We start from the raw sequence: 20,074 nt of genomic DNA, 5'->3' as shown, positions 1-20,074 counted from the left end.
ATCACTCCCATGACAGGAGAGGTTGGGTGTGTTGCAGGGGAGAAGGAAGAAGAGACACAGCCCCTGCCTGGCAGGGCTAACATCTGGGGAGCCGTGGGGGTCAGCCGGGAAGAGCCGAGGGCTGGGGACCCACCTGAAAGCTAATGGATATGAAGCTGGAGAACGGAAACTGGTCAATGTCGGGGGGGAGGGTCAGCTTGGGCCGGACAGGCACTTCCGGGGGCATCGACTCTGTGATGCTATCAGCCAAAACATGTTGACGGCCTGGGGACAGCACAGGGAGGCGCCGAAATACCAGGTCAGGCACCGGCTGTGACACCGCCTCCCCCACTCACCATCAGCCCCCAGCCCCCGGGGCAGAGGGAGCTTGGGGGAGCCAAACGCATCACAGGGAGGGACCGTGGGGTCAGAGCCACCACACTGCAGACAGACCGGGTGGGGAGAGGGGTCACGGCAAGAGTGACACTAATCAAAACTCACCTTCTGCCGCCTTCAGCATGACAGCCAGCTCAGCCGGGATCTCCAAGCGTCCCAGCTCCTGGCACAGAGGAGCAATTGACAAGGTGCTAAGGGAGGGGCTACGGGGACCCAGCGTCCCTCCTCACCCCCAGGACTATAAACATCTCCAAAGACCGAGGGTTCTGATCCTGGACACAAATAAGACCCCAGGAGCCCACGGAGGGAAAATAGGGCAGCCCAGGGCTCTTCTTAGGGGGTGCGTAGGATGCCCCTGAGAGCTAGGAGCCATGGTGGCTCAGCTGGGACCCCACACTCTCCCTTGAGCCACGCCAGGTTCAGTGGGTTCATAACCCAGCGGACACCCTCAAGCTTCCAGTCCACCTACCATGCTTGGCGCTTTCTCGGAGGTCCTCCTGCTCTGCCAACCACGCCAACGCCCAAGCTGCTCGGGGAGATGCAGGAGATGCTGGGGTCCCAGGGAGGAGTCTCCTCAAACCTCCCAGCAGCTCCTCCCCACCTCGGCAGTTCAGCTGCCCCCGCCAGCCCCCAGCAGAGAAACAAGCACAGACCCCAAGGGGCCGGCCACCTGCCACCAGCCCTCCAGGGCCCTCACCAGCCTTAGTGCTGTGGGCGTCGCTGCCCGTCTGCCAGGGCACTGAGGAGAGGGCAGGAAGAAATGATCCCAGGGGACAAAGTCCACCCAGGGAGGGGCCCCAGGGGAGCAGTATATGGACACTGACCTTTGAGCTTTTTTATGGCCCTCACATTGGAATCATCAGGCAAAAGAGGGGAGCTGGCAGGCCCTAAGGAAGGCCTGGAGGGGATAGGAAGGCACCCCAGACGGACAGGGGAGAGTCAGACTCTGGAGGACGGGCAGGGAAAAAGGAAGCGACCTCCAGGAGGCACCGGCCTACAGCAGGCAGCGGGAAATGGGAAGAGCCGGACCAGCAAGGCGGCCTAACTTCTACCCGGAGCTGCCCCACCCAGAAGCTGCACCTGCTGTCTCTGCCACCTCCAGAGCAGGGGACGGGCCACCAGCAGGATGGTGTTCAGCTGTCCCAGAGCCGCCCGCCGCCGGAGGTACCGCTTCCTAGAGGCCGGTGGGGGTGGGGGAGGAGGGCGTGGTGAGAAGTCCAAACTTAGTCCAGTACCTGAATCCCCCAGCCAAGACATGAACGTAAACACTGACCCCGGGCCAGCGGCCCCCCACCCCAGGCGCTTAACAGAAGCAGCAGGGAAGGGACAGGACACCTTGAAAGGACACGTGCATTGAGCAGGTGTTCAGCGAAGGAGATTAAGGTCTTAGCAGAGCCGACCACTGGGCTCACTTCCCTCCTGTTTAGTCCTCGAGGTCATGAGGAAGTTACTTTCCCTCTCTGTTTTATCCCTACCATCTGCAAAATGAGGATTCGTGTAATACCTGCCCCACCACAAGATTAACTGAATCAACCAACATGTTGAGAAGAGTCTGACATATTTTTATTTAAAAAAAAATTTTTTTTTTGGGGCGCCTGGGTGGCGCAGTCGGTTAAGCGTCCGACTTCAGCCAGGTCACGATCTCGCGGTCCGTGAGTTCGAGCCCCGCGTCGGGCTCTGGGCTGATGGCTCAGAGCCTGGAGCCTGTTTCCGATTCTGTGTCTCCCTCTCTCTCTGCCCCTCCCCCGTTCATGCTCTGTCTCTCTCTGTCCCAAAAATAAATAAACGTTGAAAAAAAAAAAAATTAAAAAAAAAAAATTTTTTTTTAAGTTTATTTATTTTTGAGACAGAGAGAGACAGAGCATGAACGGGGGAGGGTCAGAGAGAGAGGGAGACACAGAATCGGAAGCAGGCTCCAGGCTCCCAGCCATCAGCCCAGAGCCCGACGCGGGGCTCGAACCCACGGACCGCGAGATTGTGACCTAAGCTGAAGTCGGACGCTTAACCGACTGAGCCACCCAGGCGCCCCGGACATATTTTTATTTAAGAACTTCTAAAAAAAAAAAAAAAAAAATACCATCACTGGAAATCCAATAAGACATCGCAGAAGAGATTGTGTCTTTGAGAATTTTCCAGATATAAGACCAGACTCCTCAGTAAAGGAGTCACAAGCAGGATTAACATTAAAAAGTAAAAAAATGTGGGGCGCCTGGGTGGCTCGATCGGTTAAGCGTCTGACATCGGCTCAGGTTACGATCTCGCGGTTTGTTGAGTTCGAGCCCTGCATCGGGCTCTGTGCCGACAGCTCAGAGCCTGGAGCCTGCTTCGGATTCTGTGCCTCTCTCTCTCTCTGCCCCTCCCCTGCTTATGCTCTGTCTTTCTCGGTCTCAAGAATAAATAAAACATTTAAAAAAATCTTTGTAAATAAAAAAATGTACAGTTTTGAGGTGCCCAGCTGGTTCAGTCTGGTAGAGCATCTTGGGGTCATGAGTTTAAGCCCCATGTTGGGGGTAGAGTTTACTTAAAAAAAAAAAAAAAAATAGGAGGCACCTGGCTGGCTCAGTCGGTGGAGGGTGTGACTCTTGATCTCAGAGTTGTGAGTTCGAGCCCCATGTTGGGTGTGGAGATTACTTAAAAATAAAATCTTAAGAAATAAATAAATGTATAGTTTTGGGGCCTCAAAGAACACTATCAAGAAAGTGAAAAGGCAACCCACAGACCAGGCAGGGGAACGTTTGCAAATCACAGATTTGATAAGGGTTTAATATCCAGGATTTATAAAGAACTCCTACAACTCAGCAAGACAAACTGTACAATCAAAAGGCAGACAGAAGACTTGACTAGACATCTCTCCAAGAAGATACACAACTGGCCGAAAAGTGAGATGTTCAACCTCGTTCGTCATTAGGGAAATGCAAATCAAAACCACAATGAGGTACTGTTTCACGCCCAGTAGGATGGCTCTAATTTAAAAAGTGGAAAATAGGGACGCGTGGGTGGCTCAGTCAGCTAAGTGTCCGACTTCGGCTCAGGTCATGATCTCGTGGTTCATGGGTTTGAACCCCGCACTGGGCTCTGTGCTGACAGCTCAGAGCCTGGAGCCTGCTTCGGATTCTGTCTCCCTCTCCTCTGCCCCTCCCCTGCTCGTGCTCTCTTTTTCTCTCAAAAATAAATAAACTTTATAAATAAATAGTGTGAAATAAACATCAGCAAAGCTGTAGAGAAACCGTAACCCTGGCTCATGCTGGTGGAACAGGAAACGGGGCAGCTGCCGTGGAAAACAGCTCCTCAAAACACGAAATATAGAATTACCACGTGATCCGGCAATTCCACTCCTTTCAATTCCCAAAGAATTGAAAGCAGAGACCTGAACAGATACTCGCACGCTCACGTTCCGAGCAGCCTTCCTCACAGTCGCCAAAAAGTGGAAACAGTCCAAATGACCACTGACGGATGCACGGATACACAAGGTGTGGTCTGTGCACACGACAGAACATTATTCGTCCATAAAAAAGGAAGTTTTGTGGCTCAGTCGGTTAAGCAGCTCTTGATTTCAGCTCAGGTCGTGATCTCACTGTTGGTGGGTTCAAGGTCCACACTGGGCTCCACACTGACAAGCAGGCAGCATGCTTGGGATTCTCTCTCTCTCCCTCCCTCTCTGCCCCTCCCCTGCTCACACACTCTCTCTCTCAAAATAAACAAATTAATTTAAAAGAAAAAAAAAAAAAACGAAATGAGGGGTGCCTGGGTGGCTCAGGTCATGGTCTCATAGTCTGTGAGTTCAAGCCCCTCATCAGGCTCTGTGCTGACAGCTCAGAGCCTGGAGCCTGCTTCAGATTCTGCGTCTCCCTCTCTCTCTGCCCCTTTCCTGCTCATGCTCTCTCTCTCAAAAATAAAAATTTCTTTAAAGATTTAAAAAACATGAAGTTCTGATACCGGCTATGACATGGATGAACCTTGCACATTATAGTTAGAGCAGTGAGCCAGGTGTAAAAGGAAATACTGTATGAGTCAATTTCCATGTAATATCTAGAACAGGCAAGTTGGTAGAGACAGAAAGCAGACTGGAGGTTACTAGGGACTGGGGGAAAGGCAAGTGGGGAATAATTGCGTAAGAGATGCAAAGTTTCTGTCGGTGATGAAAACATTTTTGGAAATGGATAGTGCTGATGGGTGCCCTGCCTCGGAAGGCTTCCCTGGTGTCCACGGCACTGCCCTTTCACACCACCTTTGGGGTGCCTGGTGGCTGGTTTACCCTCTGCACCTGATTCCCCAGTGAGCCTGGTAGGCACTATCTCTGCCTTGATCCCTGTGTCCCCGTGCCTGGCTGGGGGTGGCGGGGGAGGGCGGGTGGTGATGGAGGAGGTCAACCAACAGCTGTTGGGTGAAGGAGCAAAGACAGGCTGTGAAAGTGAATGGGAGTTAATTATGTGAGAAGGGGGAGGGAGTGTTATAGGATCAAGAAACCCAAAGAGCCTGGAGTATAAAACTCTGACCTAGAGGCTGGAGAGGCAGGCAGGGCCTCACACAGCCTGATTCGTGCTTTTATTTTATTTAAAAAATTTTTAATATTTATTTATTTTTGAGAGAGAGGCAGAGACAGAGACAGAGTGTGAGCAGGGGAGGGGCAGAGAGAGACAGAGGAAGACACAGAATCTGAAGCAGTCTCCAGGCTCCGAGCCAGCAGCACAGAGCCCGACGTGGGGCTCGAACCCATGAACAGTGAGATCATGACCTGAGCTGAAGTCGGACGCTTAACCGACTGAGCCACCCAGGCGCCCCCCGATTCATGCTTTTAAAAGAGCATTTTTGCAGCGGAGTGAAGAACAGACTAAAAAACACTCAGAGTCAAGACTGCAGTTTTGGGTGGCCTTATCAGGTAGTGGGCTTCTTGTGAGTAGGGGCGTTCAAGCAGAGGTTGCAGGGGTATGGGCGGGGACTGCACTGGGGCAGATAGACTTGCCGTGAGGCCCTACCCCTCCCACACCCTGCCCCACCAACTGAGAAGCCCCCCTGCCCCCTGCTCATCCCACCCCTGCAGACCTGGCCTGGAGCCCTCGCACGCGCGCCTGCATCCGCGGCAGGAGGAGGAGGCGGAGGCGCTGGCGAGAGATGCAGGCGCGCAGGCTGCGGTGCAGGGCGAGCAGGGCCTGGGAGCGTCGCCGGGCCCAGTGCCACTCCAGCTGCCGCCAGCCGGACTCCCGCAGCAGGACCTGGGGGCAAAGGGGAGGGCTCGGGCAGCCAGGGCCCACCCTGCTCTTCTCCTGAGGCCTCAGCCTCCTCCCTTCCAGCAGGACAACCCATTCTTGTGGGGAGCCCAGGACACCTGCCACCCAGGCCCACTCCAAATCCCGAGTTTGTCCCCGAACACTCCTCTCCCTTTCCAGCCACGCCTGCCTCTCTGCACACGTGCACCCACCTGGGTGGCTCCCAGGTGACAGAGGGGCGACTCAGCCCCCAGCACCTGGCTCAGGATGGCGCCACACCTCTCCCGGTCTGAGGACTCTCCCTGCCCCTCTGTCCCCAGGGCCCGGAACCTGCCCCTCAGATGGAGAGCTGAGGTCAGAACAAGCCCAGCGAGGACCTCCCTCCACCCTTGTTCGACCATCCCCCCGCCCCTCAGAGTCTACTTAGTCCCTAAGGCATTCAACGGCGATTTGGAAACAACCTACTCTGTGCCAGGCACCCAGCAGGGTTTTGCTGTATGGAGGAGGGACAGATGGAGGCTTGGTGGTGGTGGTGGTGGGGGGGTAATGAACAGGGAAGGAGAGAGGGATGGAGGGAGAGAAGGAGAAAGAGCAGCTCGAGGAAGAGGACAGAAGCCAGGCCTCAGGCCCCTAAGAAAGTGGGTCCATCTCCGCCCCAAAGGAACCCCGGGGTCTGCCAGCCGTCCCCGGGCCCTTGGCCGCCCCCATCCTGGGGCCCTACCTGGCCAAGAAAGCCTGGAAGGGCACACGCACAGGAAAGTTGGCACTGCGGGTACACACTGCCTCCAGGATGCCTGCCTGGAGCAGCTGCTCTGCCACGTGTTCCACATCAAAGAGACCCGGAAGCTGTGGCCGTGGGAAAGAGCCAATGAAAGCTGGGGCTTAAAGCTGCAGGGGCCACTGAGAAAGGCAGGGCAGGTGGATGGGAAAGCTCCAGGGCCATGGGGTGGAGGGGAGCTCACCTTTCCCGGGTTGGGGTTGAGGCACTGGATGAAATAGACATGGCTCCTGATGGGAGGAAAGGGGGTCATTTGGGCATAGACCAGCCGCCCTCCATTCAACTCCCTGGGGTCTCCTATGGGGGGCACTGTTCTCACCTGCCCAACTGGGCTAGGAGGTCCTCCAGAGAATGCTGGAAGCGAGACGCCAGTGTGGGTTTGCCTCGCCCATCCCCGGACCGGGACTCTGCTTCCTGGAACAGGCTGCCCACCAGCTGCAGGGCAAGAGGAGGCTGAGCTGGCTTGCCCCCCAGGCCTCTCCATAGCCCTGCCCGTGCCCCGTCCCCGCGGAGCTGGGGTGGGCCCGCGCCCCTGTCCCTGAGGAGCTGGAGTGGGCCTGCGCCCTGTCTTTGCAGAACTGGGGGCAGGGAGCAGTCCGTAGCATCCAGACCCCGGAGAGCTCAGCCCATGGTCCAGAGTGCCAGGGGCTGCCCCTTGGGCAAGAGTGTCCGGGGCAGAGTGGGGGCCACAGTGTGGAGGGGTGGGGGCCCAGAGAAGGCTGGCAGGGACACCTGGAGCTGGCTCTGAGCAAGCATTTCCACCACGGCAGGGTCCAGATGATCCCGGTTTCTGTCCACAAACTTGTGAACCTGCGAGAGACAATGTGGGGAGCGGAGGGGAAGCCGAGGAAAGAGGCCGCGGCGGAGGCTGGGGTCTTGGTGATGTAACCCAGCCTCCCCCACTGAGCTAAAGGGCCTCCTTTGTCTCTTCAGCTAGAGCCTCTGGGAAAACTGGAAATCCCCAGGCAAATGAATGCACCTGGGCTCTTATCTCACACCAGATACAGGAATTAACCCAAAATGAATGGATGGATCAAAGACTTAAATTTAAGAGGAGCCTGGGTGGCTCAGTCGGTTAAGCGCCAGACTCTTGATTTCAGCTCAGGTCACGATCTCACGGTTTGTGAGTTCGAGCCCCACGTCTGGCTCTGTGCTGACAGCATGGATCGTGCTTGGGATTCTCTCTCTCCTTTTCTCTCTGCCCCTTCCCCCGCTTGCTCTCTCTCAAAATAAATAAGTAAAATTAAAAAAAAAAACAAAAACAAGATCTAAATGTAAGACCTAGAACTCCTAGAACTCCAAAACTCTTAGAAGAAAACACAGGGAGAAGCTTCCTGACATTGGACTTAGCAATGATTTGCTGAATAGGACACCAAAAGCACAGGCAAGGAAAAAAAAATAGATGCACTGGATTTCATCAAAATTAAAAACTTTCGTGGGGCACCTGGCTGGCTCAGTCGGTGGAGCATATGACTCTTAATCTCGGGGTTGTGAGTTCGAGCCCCATGTTGGGTTTAGAGATGACTAAATAAGTTAATTAATTAATTTAAAAACTAAAACTTTCGTGCATCAAAAGACATTTTTGCTTTATTTATTCTTATTTGAGAGACAGAGTGCATACATGCATGTGCAAGGCAGGGAGAAGGGGCAGAGGTGGAAAGAGAGACTCTTAAGCAGGCTCCACGATCAGTGCAGCTCCGATGCAGGCCTTGATCTCAAGACCCTGGGATCATGATCTGAGTGGAAATCAAGAGTCAGACGCTCAGTGGACTAAGCCAGCCAGATGCCCCTCAAAAGATAACAGAAAAGACAACCCACAGAGTAGGGGAAAATATCATGTGTCAGATAAGGAATTAATATGCGGATTATATAAAGAACTCCTACACCCAACAACAACAACAACGGCTCAATTCGAAAATGGGCAAAGGACTTGAATAGATACTTCTCCAGACGAGACACACAACTGGCCAAGAAGCACATGAAAAGATTCTCATCATGAGCCATTAGGGAAACATGAATCAAAACCACAGTGAGGCACCATTTCACACCCACTAGGAGGACTATCATTTTAAAAAATGGAAAATAAGGGGGCATCAGGTGACTCAGTTGGTTAAGCATCTGACTCTTGATTTCAGCTCAGGTCATGATCTCATAGTTTGTGAATTCGAGTCCTGCGTCCGGCTCTGTGATGACAGTGTGGAGCCTGCTTGGGATTCTCTCTCTCTCTCTCTCTCTCTCTCTGCCCCTCCCCAGCTCAAGCTCACGCTCTCTTTCAAAACAAATAAATAAACTTAAAAAAATAAAAAATTTAAAAATGGAAAATAACAAGTGCTGGCAAGGACACAAACTGAAGCTCTTACGCGCTGCTCATGGGAATATGAAATGGTGCAGCCATTGAGGAAGACAGTTTGGCGGCTCCTTGAAAAAAAGTAAACCTAGAACTACTTTTGACCCAGGTCTTCCACTCCTAGGTACATACTCCAAGAGAATTGGAAGCAGAGACTCGAATAGAGACTCGCACAGCCGTGCGTTATTCGCAGAAGCCAAAAAAGCCGAAACTCAAGTATCCATCAACTGATGAACAGATACATGAAATGTGGTCCATCCATACAACGGATTATCATTCAGCCATGGAAAGGAAGGAAATCAGACACGTGCTACAATACAGATGAACCTTGGGAAAATATCATACTTAGTGCAATAAGTCAGACACAAAAGCACTGTGTGTGTGTGTGTGTGTGTGCGTGCGTGCGCATGCACACACGCACTAGATCTCACTTATCTGGAACAATTCTGTTCCATTGATGGCTCTGTTCCTTATCAACACCATACTCTTTCAATGACTATGTTTTAATATCTGGTAGAGCAAATTCCTCCCTAACCTGCTTTTCATTATTTTATTGGCTATTCTCATGCAATGCTTTTCCAGGTAACACTTCAGAATAATTTTGTCAAAATTCGTTCCTCCTCCTCCCATAAGAACCCGACTGGGGTATCGTCTGGAATTGTATTGCTTTTCTAGATTAACTGAGAAAGGAGGAACGGTATTAGGGCTCCCCACCAGCAATGTGGTTTGACCCTCTTTTTTCGGATTTTCTTTTGTGAGTTTCAATACAGTTTGTGGTTTTTCTCTATTCAATCTCCCTGTGTTTCTTTTTTTTCCCCCAGACATGATTGGCTTTTTGGGGGGTGGCGGGGAGAGGTATAATTGACATAAGTCCCTTGGGTTTGTGTAACTCTTGGATAGTTTGTGTTTTCTTCTACAACCAAAGCATGTCACTTCCTCCAGGAAGCCTTCCCTGACTTGCCCTACTTCAAACAAGTCACATGGTCCTACCTTTTATATACCAGGCCCCTACCCAGCCTCTGTGAAACTCAGAAGGGGGAAAGGAGGGTGCCTTTTGTGGGCACCTAGCAGCTGCCTGACCATTTCCACATTATTGCATTCAATCCTCACAACAATGTTATAGGACAGATTCCCACTCCCATTTTACAGTTGAGAGAATGAAGGCTCAGAAGGAGAAGCAGAGGGACGCCTGGGCGGCTCAGTCTGTTAAGTGTCTCACTTCAGCTCAGGTCATGAAATCACGGTTCATGGGTTCGGGCCCTGCGTTGGACTTGGTGCTGACCGCTCAGAGCCTGGAGCCTCCTTCGGATTCTGTGTCTCCCTCCCTCTCTGCCCCTCCCCTGCTTGTGCTCTGTCTCTCAAAAATAAACAAACATTACAAAAAAAAAAAAGGAGGAGCAGACAGCCTGAGGTTATCAGAGCCAGGTCCCACACGCCTGCTCTGCCCTTCCTGGTCTTAAGGTTCCCAAGGCCTCCACTGCCTCTACCCCATCGTGCTCAGCCTGAGGTAAGTAAGGCACGCTCAGAACTGTGTAGCATTGGGGCGCCTGGGTGACTCAGTCAGTTGACTGTTGGACTTCTGGTTTGGGCTCAGGTAACTATCTCGCGGTTCCTGAGTTCCTTGAGTTCAAGCCCTGCATCGGGCTTGGGATTCTCTTTCCCTTTCTCTCTGCCCCTCCCTGTCTAAATAAATAAATGAATAAATAAACTTCAAAAAATATTTTTTTAAAAAAGAAAACATTGCGTAGCGCCAAGGGCACAGGTAGAAACCTAACAGTCAAGCCCTCGAAGGGGCCTCCCCTCACCTGCTCCTATTACCTGTCTGGTGACTCAGTTCTGGGGAGCAGACACCACTGATTCACACGGCAGTCTGTCTCTGATTTACCCTGATACCTGGTAGGTGACGGTCCCAGCGTAATGCCTCACGGTGAAGATAGGAAGGGGCAGCTGGGGCTTGGCATAGCAGGGGTGACTGCCATGGTGATAGTGGCACTTCTGGAGGAAGGTGTGGTCTGTGGCCTGATAAGAGGGATGAGCTTTCCTCAGGCCTTTGCACGTGACGTCGCCCTGCCTGGACTGTGCATCCCTTCCGGGTCCATCAGTATTTGTGGAATGGCTGTACCACAGCCCTGAGGCTTGCCCTCTACTAGCTGGAGGCCTGAGGGACCCCTACAGGCCCCACATAGGCACTGTGCAGTCGCCACCACCCTGCCCCTTCTGCAGCAAGGACTTGAAGAACCCCAGAGAGGTCAGGTATCTTGCTCAAGGTCACCCAGAGACAGGATTTGAACCTAGTTTGCCCACTGCCTTCCCAAGCTCTGCTGAGAGGCTATAGGCAGGGTTTCTGGACCCCATCACCTTTTTGCTCCTCTGGGAGACCCTGATGGCCTTGGCCTGGCCACTAGGGCCCCCACCTTGTCCTTACCACTGGGGACTCACCTGGGACAGCCATGTCTGGGCATCCAGGATACTCAGGAGGCTGTGGGGCTGGTCTACGAGGAGGTCCAGGCAGGTCTCCCTCACAGGCTGGGGAACGGGCACCCAGGGCAGCAACTCTCGCTGACAGGCCTCCTGGGAACAGCCAGCACTGGGCCAGTCACAGGGCACGCCCACATTCACGGGGGAGCTCATCGGAGCCAGAGCAGGGGTGGCTCTCCCATTGTACAGATGAGTAAAATGAGGCCCAGGCAGGCTGAGATGGCCCACGGCAGGGGGTGCTTTGGGGCAGGGCTCTCAGTTCAGCGCCCTCGGTTTTCCAAGGATGGCCTCTGCTCTGGGAATGCCTGGGTGCCCCCTCCCACCGCCCGGCCCAGCTCCTCTTACCTCCTCCTGGGCCAGCAGCGTCTGCCTGGTGAAGAGCTGCAGGCGCTCGCTGGCAAGGTTATTGCACAGCTGTTCCAGGCCATTCACCCGCAGGGCCTAGGGGCATGTGGGCAGTGAGGTGGGCACCCACACGAGGTGGGGGCATGGGGCAGGTGCCGTGAGGGGCGGTGCTGCACATGGGCCTGGTGTCCTTCATTCTCCTCCCAGAACTCAGGGAGGAGTGGGGCCCGGGGGCTGATGCTGCAGCCTCCAAGGTCAAGTCCAAAGGCCTAGGCATAGAGTGTGCCCACGCCTCAGTCCACACCCTTCCCTCTGCCTCAGCACAACTGTGAGCCTCCAGGCCTCTGGTCACAGCCATCCTGTGGCCTGGAAGGTGCCTTCTCCTATGGCCCAGTAGCTCGCTGGCTCTCAGAATCCCACATCCTCATAAGCAGGGCCCCAGGCTGCTGCCTCCAGGAAACCTTCCAGCATTCCTCCCATAAGGATTACAGGCTCCTTCCTCTGTGCCCCCCAGCACTTTACTCACAAGCCCGGAAGAGCCCCTGCTCCACGCAGCTTTGTACGGAGAGCCCTGCCACGCTCTAACACACACACAAGAACCCACACTTGCCACAAACATCCCCTGCTCAGAGAGGGCATGGTCCCCCAGGGCACGCTGGAGACGAGAGAGCAGGGAGCAGTGAACAGTGCCCGACCAGGGAAAGAGGCCACCTGCTCTTGCCCAAGCCCCCTCCTCCCTGCTTATGAAAACTCAGGGCCATTCAGGGCACTGTCCCTTTTCCTGCTCCTCTCGGTGCACAGGAGGTGAGACCCATCCTAGGGCCTGTGCCTTCCTGGCTGCCTTAGAGGCTCCTGTGAGACTCAGCAAGGCTGAGCAGGACAGAACTCTCCAGAAGCGGTATCAGGGCTGGACCGAGCAGGGCAGAAAGGCCACACCCATGGATTGTGTCCTGTCTCGTGGCTAGGCAGGCAAGAGCTCACGAGTGCCACCCTCAGGGAGAGCTGACCCCAGAAATGATCAGGATGAGGTGGGCACCCGGTCCTGGGCCCCACCCCAAGGGGTGACCTCAAAGCCATAGACGTCCACGACGGTGACGGTGTCCGTGCTCTCTCCCTCCCCGGGTGGTGCCAGCTGCGCGTTGGTCCTCCCCAGAAGCCAAGTGAAAAGCCGTGAATACAGGGCCTTGGCCAGGGCGTCCCTGTGGGCGTGGTGAGTGAGCCAGTGCAGTAGCGAGCTGGGCCCGGCTATGGCTCTCTCCCGCCCCTGGGGCCACCTGGCATCAATGGCGCTTTCCACCGGCAAAGATCTGCAGACCCAGCCATAGGCTGTCTCCTGGAGGGCAGGGGAGGTAGGTATATGCAGAACATCAGGTCTGACTGAGGCTGACACCAGCCCACGCCAAGCCTGTGGGTGGTGGGGGTTGGCCCTGCCTCCTGAGGAGCCCCGGGGCTCACCGTGACCTTCCTGGTGACAGCCCCCTCCAGGCGCTCTGGTGGCACCAGCAGCAGCCGGGCTGCCGTGTGGATCTCGGCCCAGCTGGACACAGCAGCCACCTCCTGGGACTCCCGCTGGACAGAGAAGGGAGGGAACAGCAACAGCTCTGCGGGGGAATGGCCACATCCCACAGGTAGCTCCGGGCAGGTAGGAGCCGACTCTGGAGCCTGGGGGCCCTGAGTGAGAGTCCCAATTTTACTTCCTCACTAGCTGGCTGGCTCTGGCAAGACTTTTCCTCTCTGAGCCTCCACTGTCTTACTGTTAAAGGGGAAACAACGACCCTAAGTTCCAGCGTTGTCGTGAGAACCGAATTAGAAAACAGATAGAGGGGCGCCTGGGTGGCTCAGTCAGTTAAGCGTCTGACTTCAGCTCAGGTCACGATCTCACGGTCCATGGGTTCGAGCCCCATGCAGGGCTCTGTGCTGACAGCTGGGAGCCTGGAGCCCGCTTTGGATTCTGTGTCTCCGTCGCTCTCTGCCCCTCCCCCGCCCATACTGTGTCTGTCCCTCTCTCTCTTTCTCTCTCTCAAAAATAAACATTCCCCTAAAACCAAGAGCGCGCTGTATATTAATCAATAAATTATACTAAAATAAATAAGCATTTAAAAACAATTAGAAAAAGAAAACAAATATATGAAGTGATTTAGACGGAGCCAGGTACATAGGAGCTACTCAGTTAGTGCAGGTCTCCCTTTCCAGGGTGGCAGCTTGGTGGCACTGGCACTGGCATAGACGACCCAGGTCTCTGTTCTCGCATCTACACAACGAACCCGCCTGCTTCCCAGGGCAGCCATGAGGCCTGGAGGGAGGCCCACAGGTATTCGGTATCATGGCTGCCCTGACCGTGCAAACAAGCCGCATCCAGACTGGCCTCTGGCCACAGCGGGAGCCCACCTCTGAAGAGGAGAAGCAGACGTTGCCCAGCTGCAGGATGGCGGCCAGCATGGCCCAGGCTGCGGTCAGCTCCTCAGGGCGCGTGCCCAGCACCTGCAGGGCCTTCAGAAGTCCTTCGAAGTCCTGGGCATCATCCTTGCCCTGGAGCCTGCAGGCCTGGCCCTGCAGAGCACAGCAGGGGTGAGGGAGCAGGGGTGAGGGGGCAGGGCCTGACAGCCCATAGCTTCCCTCCACTCCGGGCCACTCCTTAGACCCCTGCTCCCAGACCTTTCCCCAGGCAAGCCCCGCCCCCACCTGGTTCAGGTAGTAGTAGGTCTCCGGCCCCTGCAGGGAGAGCTGCTCCCGTGCCACAGGGTCCAGCCCCGCCAGCAACTCGTAGAAAACATGGAAGCTCCGCTCAGCCTGGGCCTTGGGGAGAAGGACTGGCTTAGGGGGAGCAGGGCTCTGGTCCCGTGCCCCAGGGGAGCAAGGACAAGTCCTGGGAAAGGCAGGGATGCAGGGTGGGGGGCAAGGGGGTTAGCAACCACACTCCCTGCATGGCCCCTCTCCCTCTCCCACTCTGGGAAGCTGGAGAGAGGCGAGCAGCAGCACGGGTCTTACCTGAAACACCACCCTCGAGGCCTCCAGCAGATAATGTGACACAGAAGCTCCCACGATGACCCCACTGTGGGCACGGGACAGTGGGCGGGGGGTGCCCAGGGTGCATGTGACCCAGGGGCCCTGCTCAGAATGGGACCCACTATGGGCTGGACCCAAGGGCAGCAGCCTCTGGTGCCCAGTAAAGGGAACTGATCGTGGGTGCCCCCCTGTGCCCACCAGGACCCCCTTAACTCACCGCTGCAGGCAGAGACGCAAGACCTGGCCGAAGCGACTGGCGTTTGCATTGAGGACTGTTTTGGCGTGGCCAAAGCTGCGAAGCATCAGCAGCACACCGTCCAGCTGCATGGGGGAGGGGCACTCAAGTATCCCCAGGAGTGGTAGCCGCGTCCATGATCAGGCATCCCAGCTGAGGATACTTTGTGCCTAGGGGCTGTGCTCGTCCTTGGAGAGGGTCAGTCCCACCCCACCTCACCCTGCCCTCCAGGAGGCAATGCTTGGGGCTGCCCCCAAGGAGAAGCCAGAGGCCTGAAGACCGCCCACCTGGCCCAAAGGAGAAGGATGGTTCCTCTTGGACCCTGGGAAATGCCCAGCTGCCTCTCACCTGACATCTTCTGTCCCTTGTTTGCTCCTGCTCCAGGCTGCTTAGGAATTGCACAATCTTTTTGGCAGCTTCTGTCTTCCCCGAGCCACTGTGCCCACTGTGGGAGGGAAGGGCTGACAGGGTTTTCTGGAAGGGGCACATAGGACACCCCATGGAGCCCAGGAATGGGGGCATGCCCACCTGAAAGTGATTCCCACCCCCGGAAATGTGGAAAGGTAGATAGACCCAGGGCATGGAGACCAAGTAGAAGGATGATGCCAAGAGGCCACAGTCAAGGGGCACGTGCGGTGACTTCAGCCAGGAGCACAGCCCTTACAAAGTCCAGCGGTGCCACCCAGCAGGGCACCAGGCCAGCAGCTTCAAATGCAGACCCCACGTCCCTGCCTCCCAGCCCTCAGAGTGGCCCGTAGGTTCAGCAGGGCCCCACCGCTCACCCGAGGAGAATGCATGTGCCCTGCCCAGTGCTCTGAGACAAGCGATAGGCTGACGCCACGATGGCAAAGATGTGTCTGAGGGAAGAGGGTGGGAGCAAATGAGGTTGCCAGAGATGGGCATTTGGGCCCTCCTACATGTAGGCAGGACATGCCCTCGGTCCCCAGGATCTCAATCAGTGGCACATGCTGGGGCTCAGCCGCCCAGGGGGTGAGCAGAGGGTTGATGGGGGCAAAGGCACGTACGGGGTGGTGTTAAGGGCCTTCTTGGGGTGGTAGCTGGCCAGGACCTCAGCTGAGAAGAGAGGCAGGGGCCGGCGGGGGTTCAGGGAGAGCAGAAAGGGTCCCCCAAAGGTCTGGGGAAAAAAACAGATGCTGTCGTCACAGCATGGAGGAAGCAGGGGCTACAAATGGAGTGGGGCTGCTGTGCTCCCCAGCCCAGCCCCCCAGCCCCCCACTCTGCAGGTCCCCAGAGAGGGTTCAGCACCCAGCCCAGGGAGGAGAAGGAAGGAGAAGTTCTAGAAGTGCCAGAGAGCCCTCTGATCCCAGGGGACAGGCAATCCCAGCCCACCCACCCTCCCCAGGTGCCCCCGTACGTAGATTCGGCCCAGGTGAAACCTCTTCTTGAGGCACAGCAGCACAGAGCTGTTACACACTGGTCTGTGGGGACAGCAGGAGGGAGAGGCAGGGAATGGGGGTGGGGTGGGCAGAAGGAGGTCTTAGGTTAGCGCTGTCACCGGATGGAGACATACTTTGGGCAAGTCGTGCATCCTCCCTGAGCCCCCGACCATAACACAGGGGTGTGGCTGCTCAGTGAGTTACCCGCTCCATGGGGGCTACAAGCAGGACCAGGCCGCTGACCCAGAGGGCAGCTTTGTGCCAGTTAGAGAAGAAAGTCCCAGGCGGGGGCACCTGATTTTCACCCCTCACCCGCCTCTTCCCGCGGGAAGACCTTTTGTAAGTTACAATACCGTCTAAGGATACAATTTATAAAAATGGAGGTAGGGGTGACATATGAGGAACTCTGACCCAGACAGGACAGGTTTGAAATTGCGCCTGCTCACCGCAGCCGAGCCAGGTCGTCCGTGTCTTCCAGGCCTTCCGCAAGGCTCCTGCCCTCCGCTCCCAGGGAGGGCGGTACCTCCAGGCCCGGCCCGAGGCTCAGCTCCAGGTCCCTCTCCAGCGCCTCCTCAGCCTCATCTTCTGGCACCCACCGCCCCCTCGGAGGCCCGCAGGGGCCCGGGCTTCTCTCCCACCGCAGGTGGGTCTCCAAGGTGAGTCGAGGCAGCAGCGCGTCGTCGGTGTCAAGTCCGGGGTCCTCGCGGGGTTCTGAGCTCTGAGTCCAGTGGACCGGAGCCTCAGCCTCCAAGGTTTCTGGCCCCGCTTCACTGCTGGAGCCGCTCTCGTCCAGTGGGGGCTCGTCGCGGGGAGCAGGGCCGAGGAGAGAGCCCCGGCGGGGCCGGGCCAAACTTTCTCCACTCGCCCTGCGCCCCTCCCTGTCCCCCGAAGCCCCTTCACAAGGCCAAACGCGTCCCCCCCGGGCTGGGGCGTCCGCGGACGCTTCCTCTGAGCTCCGACTGCTCGACTCCCTCCCGGTCCTGTGCCTCCTGGGGAACACGACCGCGAACTTGGGATCCGGAGACCGGTCCTCATCCTCAGAAGAGTCCTCGGGAGCTGGGCTCTTCGAAGGCTGTGGGGAACTCGAGCCGCCGCCAGGGGGAGCCCTGGGCCGCGCCCCCCCCAGTCTCGCTACGCCCGCCAGGCGCAGCGCGAGACGGCGCCTGGGTCCCGGCCTGCGGCCCCGCCCCCCGGCCGCCCGCGACCCCGCCCCCCGGCCCTCGCCCTCCGGCCGCCGCAGCCGCAGCCAAAGCCACCGCAGCAGACCCAGGGCGCGCGCCACGCGCCGCAGCCGCTCTTTAAGGCCGGCGCGGCGGGGAGCCGAAGCGGCGGCCTGCGGAGCGGGGCCTGCCGGGGATTTCGCGCGGAGTCTGCGGAGCGCCACGAGGGCGGCCAGCGGCGCTGGGTCCCGGGGCCCGTCTCCCCCTCCAGCCCCAGATTCGCTCTCACCTGCCGCCACTTGCACCTCCCCCACCGCCTTTCCGACCTGGAGGCGCCGAGTCCCGGAGGCCTCGGCTCTTTCCGGCTCGGCGCCCTGCGACTCAGCCTCCGGCCGCGCCTCGCTGTTTCTTGTGTCCCGGGCCAGCCTGGGGTCCCGAGAAGCCCTCGAGCTCCGGGGGACGCACTCTGGGCTGCCCTCGAGGGGGCTGGGGGCCTTGGGGTTTTTGCCCGGCCTAGTCTCTTCGGCTTCGGTGGCCTGGCTCGCCGTTCCTGGGGCTGTCCGTGGGCCCCCTCCAGGTCCGGCCCCCTCCAGACTCGATTCCGTGACTGTCCCGGAATCCTCCTTCTCTCCCTGGGGTCCCACCCCCGACGACCCTTCCCGGCTCCGGGGTTCAGCGCTGCCCCCGCCGTCGCTGCTGGGGCGTTCGCCGGGTTCCAGCTCTGGCTCCGACTCGGTTTGGGTGTCTCCCGGGACCGTGTCCTTTTGCTCCGGCTTGGGTCGCAGCTCTGGGGCCCCAGTGCTCTGGCTGTCGCTCTCCTGGGCCTCGCGGGCTTCGCTGTCCGGGCAAGAGCTGCCCCCGTCTCCACCCGACGTGTCCCCATGCAGGCTCCGAGTCTCCCGGCAGCCCTGCCGAGCCGAGGGTCCCCGCCCTTTTCCTCTCCTGCGGCGGCAGAGCTCGCTCGTTGTCCCTTCTCGGGAGAGACTCTCTTCCTCCAGGCGCCCGCCACGGTCCTCCCTGGGCTCGCGGCTCTCCTTAGATCCGCGTCCCCGACGCCGCGCACTGCCTAGTCTCCCCTGGGCCTCTGCTGGCGGCCCAGCCCCTGACCGTCTGCAGCCGCCCTTCTGCTCTGCGGTGGGCTTCCGGCGGCCAGCGCGGGTCCTGTGGCTTCCCGCAGTGACCGGTTCCAAGACCGGTCTGGTCCTTCGGGCCTTACCGCGACCCTGTCCTCCTTCCTGGCTGGGCGAGCAGTGGGCGCTGCCCGACCGGGACTCCTGCTCCCCTGAGACCGGCCTCCTGGGGCCCTCCTGGCGCTGGGACGCTTTGCCTTTGCTCCCACCCATGGCGGGCCCAGTGAAGAGGGGCTTCTCGGCGTCTCTGTCCTCGCCCTGAAGACCTTAGCCCGCAGTGCCCTCAGCTCTTGGCAGCGCCCACACCCGTTCTGCTCTGGCTGTACTGGCAGTCTACCCCCTGGGGGCTCCAGCCTTACTCAAGAGCATTAATTATGCAGTTGGCCGCGGGGTCCTGACCCCTTAGACCAACAAAGGAGTGGAGGCCGCCCAGGAAAGAGGAGACGCTTCAGCATCAAAGGCCGAGGACGGGGCAACTGTGCCACCTGGGAGGCACTGCCAGCCAGGCCAGCCTGGCACTGTGCCAAGCTGCAGGGACCCACGTGCTCTGCTCCCCTTTCACCGCTTGCCCCCCTTTCAATGAGCCTGTCTGGACCATCATCCTGGGGACTCTAAGGGATACCCACTCTCCTTCCTTCGTCCCCTTGGCCTCAATAGCATCAGCAAAGAGCTAACACTTCAGGGCTTATTATATGCCAGCCACTGTTTTAAACACTTTACTATGGAGTCATTTAATTCTTGGAAGCATGCTAAGAGGTGGGTGCCCTAAGGATTCCCGTTTTATGGCTGATGCGACTGAGGCACACAGCCAAGTGTCAGTGGTGGTCAGAGGTGGGATGCCAACCCGGGCAGTCTGGCTCCCAAGGCCCGCAGGAGAACAGGTGTGAGGGGCTACCATCAGCAGTAAACTTGACTTTCGTTGGCCCATTACAACGTATCTGATGTATCTCCAAGCTCTTGCCTTCCTGGTGCCCTCCTCTCTGCCCTATTGATCCAGGCCGGGGCCTGTAGCTCACTCAGTTGCGTGGGTGTGGCCAGCTGTCTTCCCAGAGCCTCCCAGGGAGAGGGGACTCTCCCTCCAAGCCCAGCTTTCACCTCTGGCTCCCACTGTCCCCATTCTTTCCTTCACCTGCTTTGCTCCTCCAGTCTGTGTGAGTCCTCCTCTGACCATGCTCCACTCTCCCTCCCTCCCTCGGGAACCGTCTCCTCCTCTCCTGGCCCCTACCACCAGCCACCTTAACTTGGTAACTTTCACCTCCTTTGGTTGGGTGTTAAGGTGCCGAGCGATTTTACACTCTCATTTAATCCTTACCACCCTCTGAGGCAGGCCCTATGATTATGCCCTGTTTTATAGGTAAGTAAACTAGAGCACAAGAGTGAGGTCATCTGCCCAAGGTCACACAGTCGGTCACAGGTGAAGCCAGTGTTTGAGGACTGGGTCTGCCTGACTTCCAAGTCTAAGTGAACACTTAAGTCTCCCACCTGTTGATGTTGAAGACCCTCAGATCCAAGTCTGCAGACCATGTGCCCAGCTGCCTGTGGTACATCGGCAGGGCCCTTGGTGTCAGCAGTGACCTCTGCCACTCACCTTCTCCATCTGGCAGTGGCCCTGGTCG

General features: G+C 57.4%; 1 protein-coding gene across 1 annotated transcript in view; it reads right to left on the bottom strand.

The window, feature by feature from the left end:
- The window catches only part of MYO15B (myosin XVB), a 32,224-nt gene extending 13,553 nt beyond the window's left edge, over positions 1-18,671 (bottom strand). The window contains exons 1-25 of the mRNA XM_045487248.1: positions 16,615-18,671; positions 16,147-16,210; positions 15,797-15,906; positions 15,554-15,628; positions 15,120-15,216; positions 14,754-14,857; positions 14,519-14,582; positions 14,213-14,326; positions 13,919-14,080; positions 12,986-13,099; positions 12,805-12,863; positions 12,597-12,729; positions 11,531-11,626; positions 11,147-11,278; positions 10,601-10,726; positions 7,093-7,170; positions 6,680-6,795; positions 6,545-6,590; positions 6,304-6,428; positions 5,795-5,912; positions 5,419-5,588; positions 1,456-1,549; positions 845-901; positions 481-538; positions 134-264 (exon numbers count right to left, since the gene is read on the bottom strand). Coding sequence (XP_045343204.1) covers positions 134-264; positions 481-538; positions 845-901; positions 1,456-1,549; positions 5,419-5,588; positions 5,795-5,912; positions 6,304-6,428; positions 6,545-6,590; positions 6,680-6,795; positions 7,093-7,170; positions 10,601-10,726; positions 11,147-11,278; positions 11,531-11,626; positions 12,597-12,729; positions 12,805-12,863; positions 12,986-13,099; positions 13,919-14,080; positions 14,213-14,326; positions 14,519-14,582; positions 14,754-14,857; positions 15,120-15,216; positions 15,554-15,628; positions 15,797-15,906; positions 16,147-16,210; positions 16,615-18,671 — 4,500 coding nt within the window. The remainder of the gene's footprint in view (positions 1-133; positions 265-480; positions 539-844; positions 902-1,455; positions 1,550-5,418; positions 5,589-5,794; positions 5,913-6,303; positions 6,429-6,544; positions 6,591-6,679; positions 6,796-7,092; positions 7,171-10,600; positions 10,727-11,146; positions 11,279-11,530; positions 11,627-12,596; positions 12,730-12,804; positions 12,864-12,985; positions 13,100-13,918; positions 14,081-14,212; positions 14,327-14,518; positions 14,583-14,753; positions 14,858-15,119; positions 15,217-15,553; positions 15,629-15,796; positions 15,907-16,146; positions 16,211-16,614) is intronic.
- Positions 18,672-20,074: the final 1,403 nt, after the last annotated feature.

The sequence above is a fragment of the Leopardus geoffroyi genome, chromosome E1, assembly GCF_018350155.1.
Source record: "Leopardus geoffroyi isolate Oge1 chromosome E1, O.geoffroyi_Oge1_pat1.0, whole genome shotgun sequence".
NCBI lineage: Eukaryota > Metazoa > Chordata > Mammalia > Carnivora > Felidae > Leopardus > Leopardus geoffroyi.
Note: the sequence above shows the minus strand (reverse complement) of the source record. Positions and strands in the feature narration are given on the sequence as shown.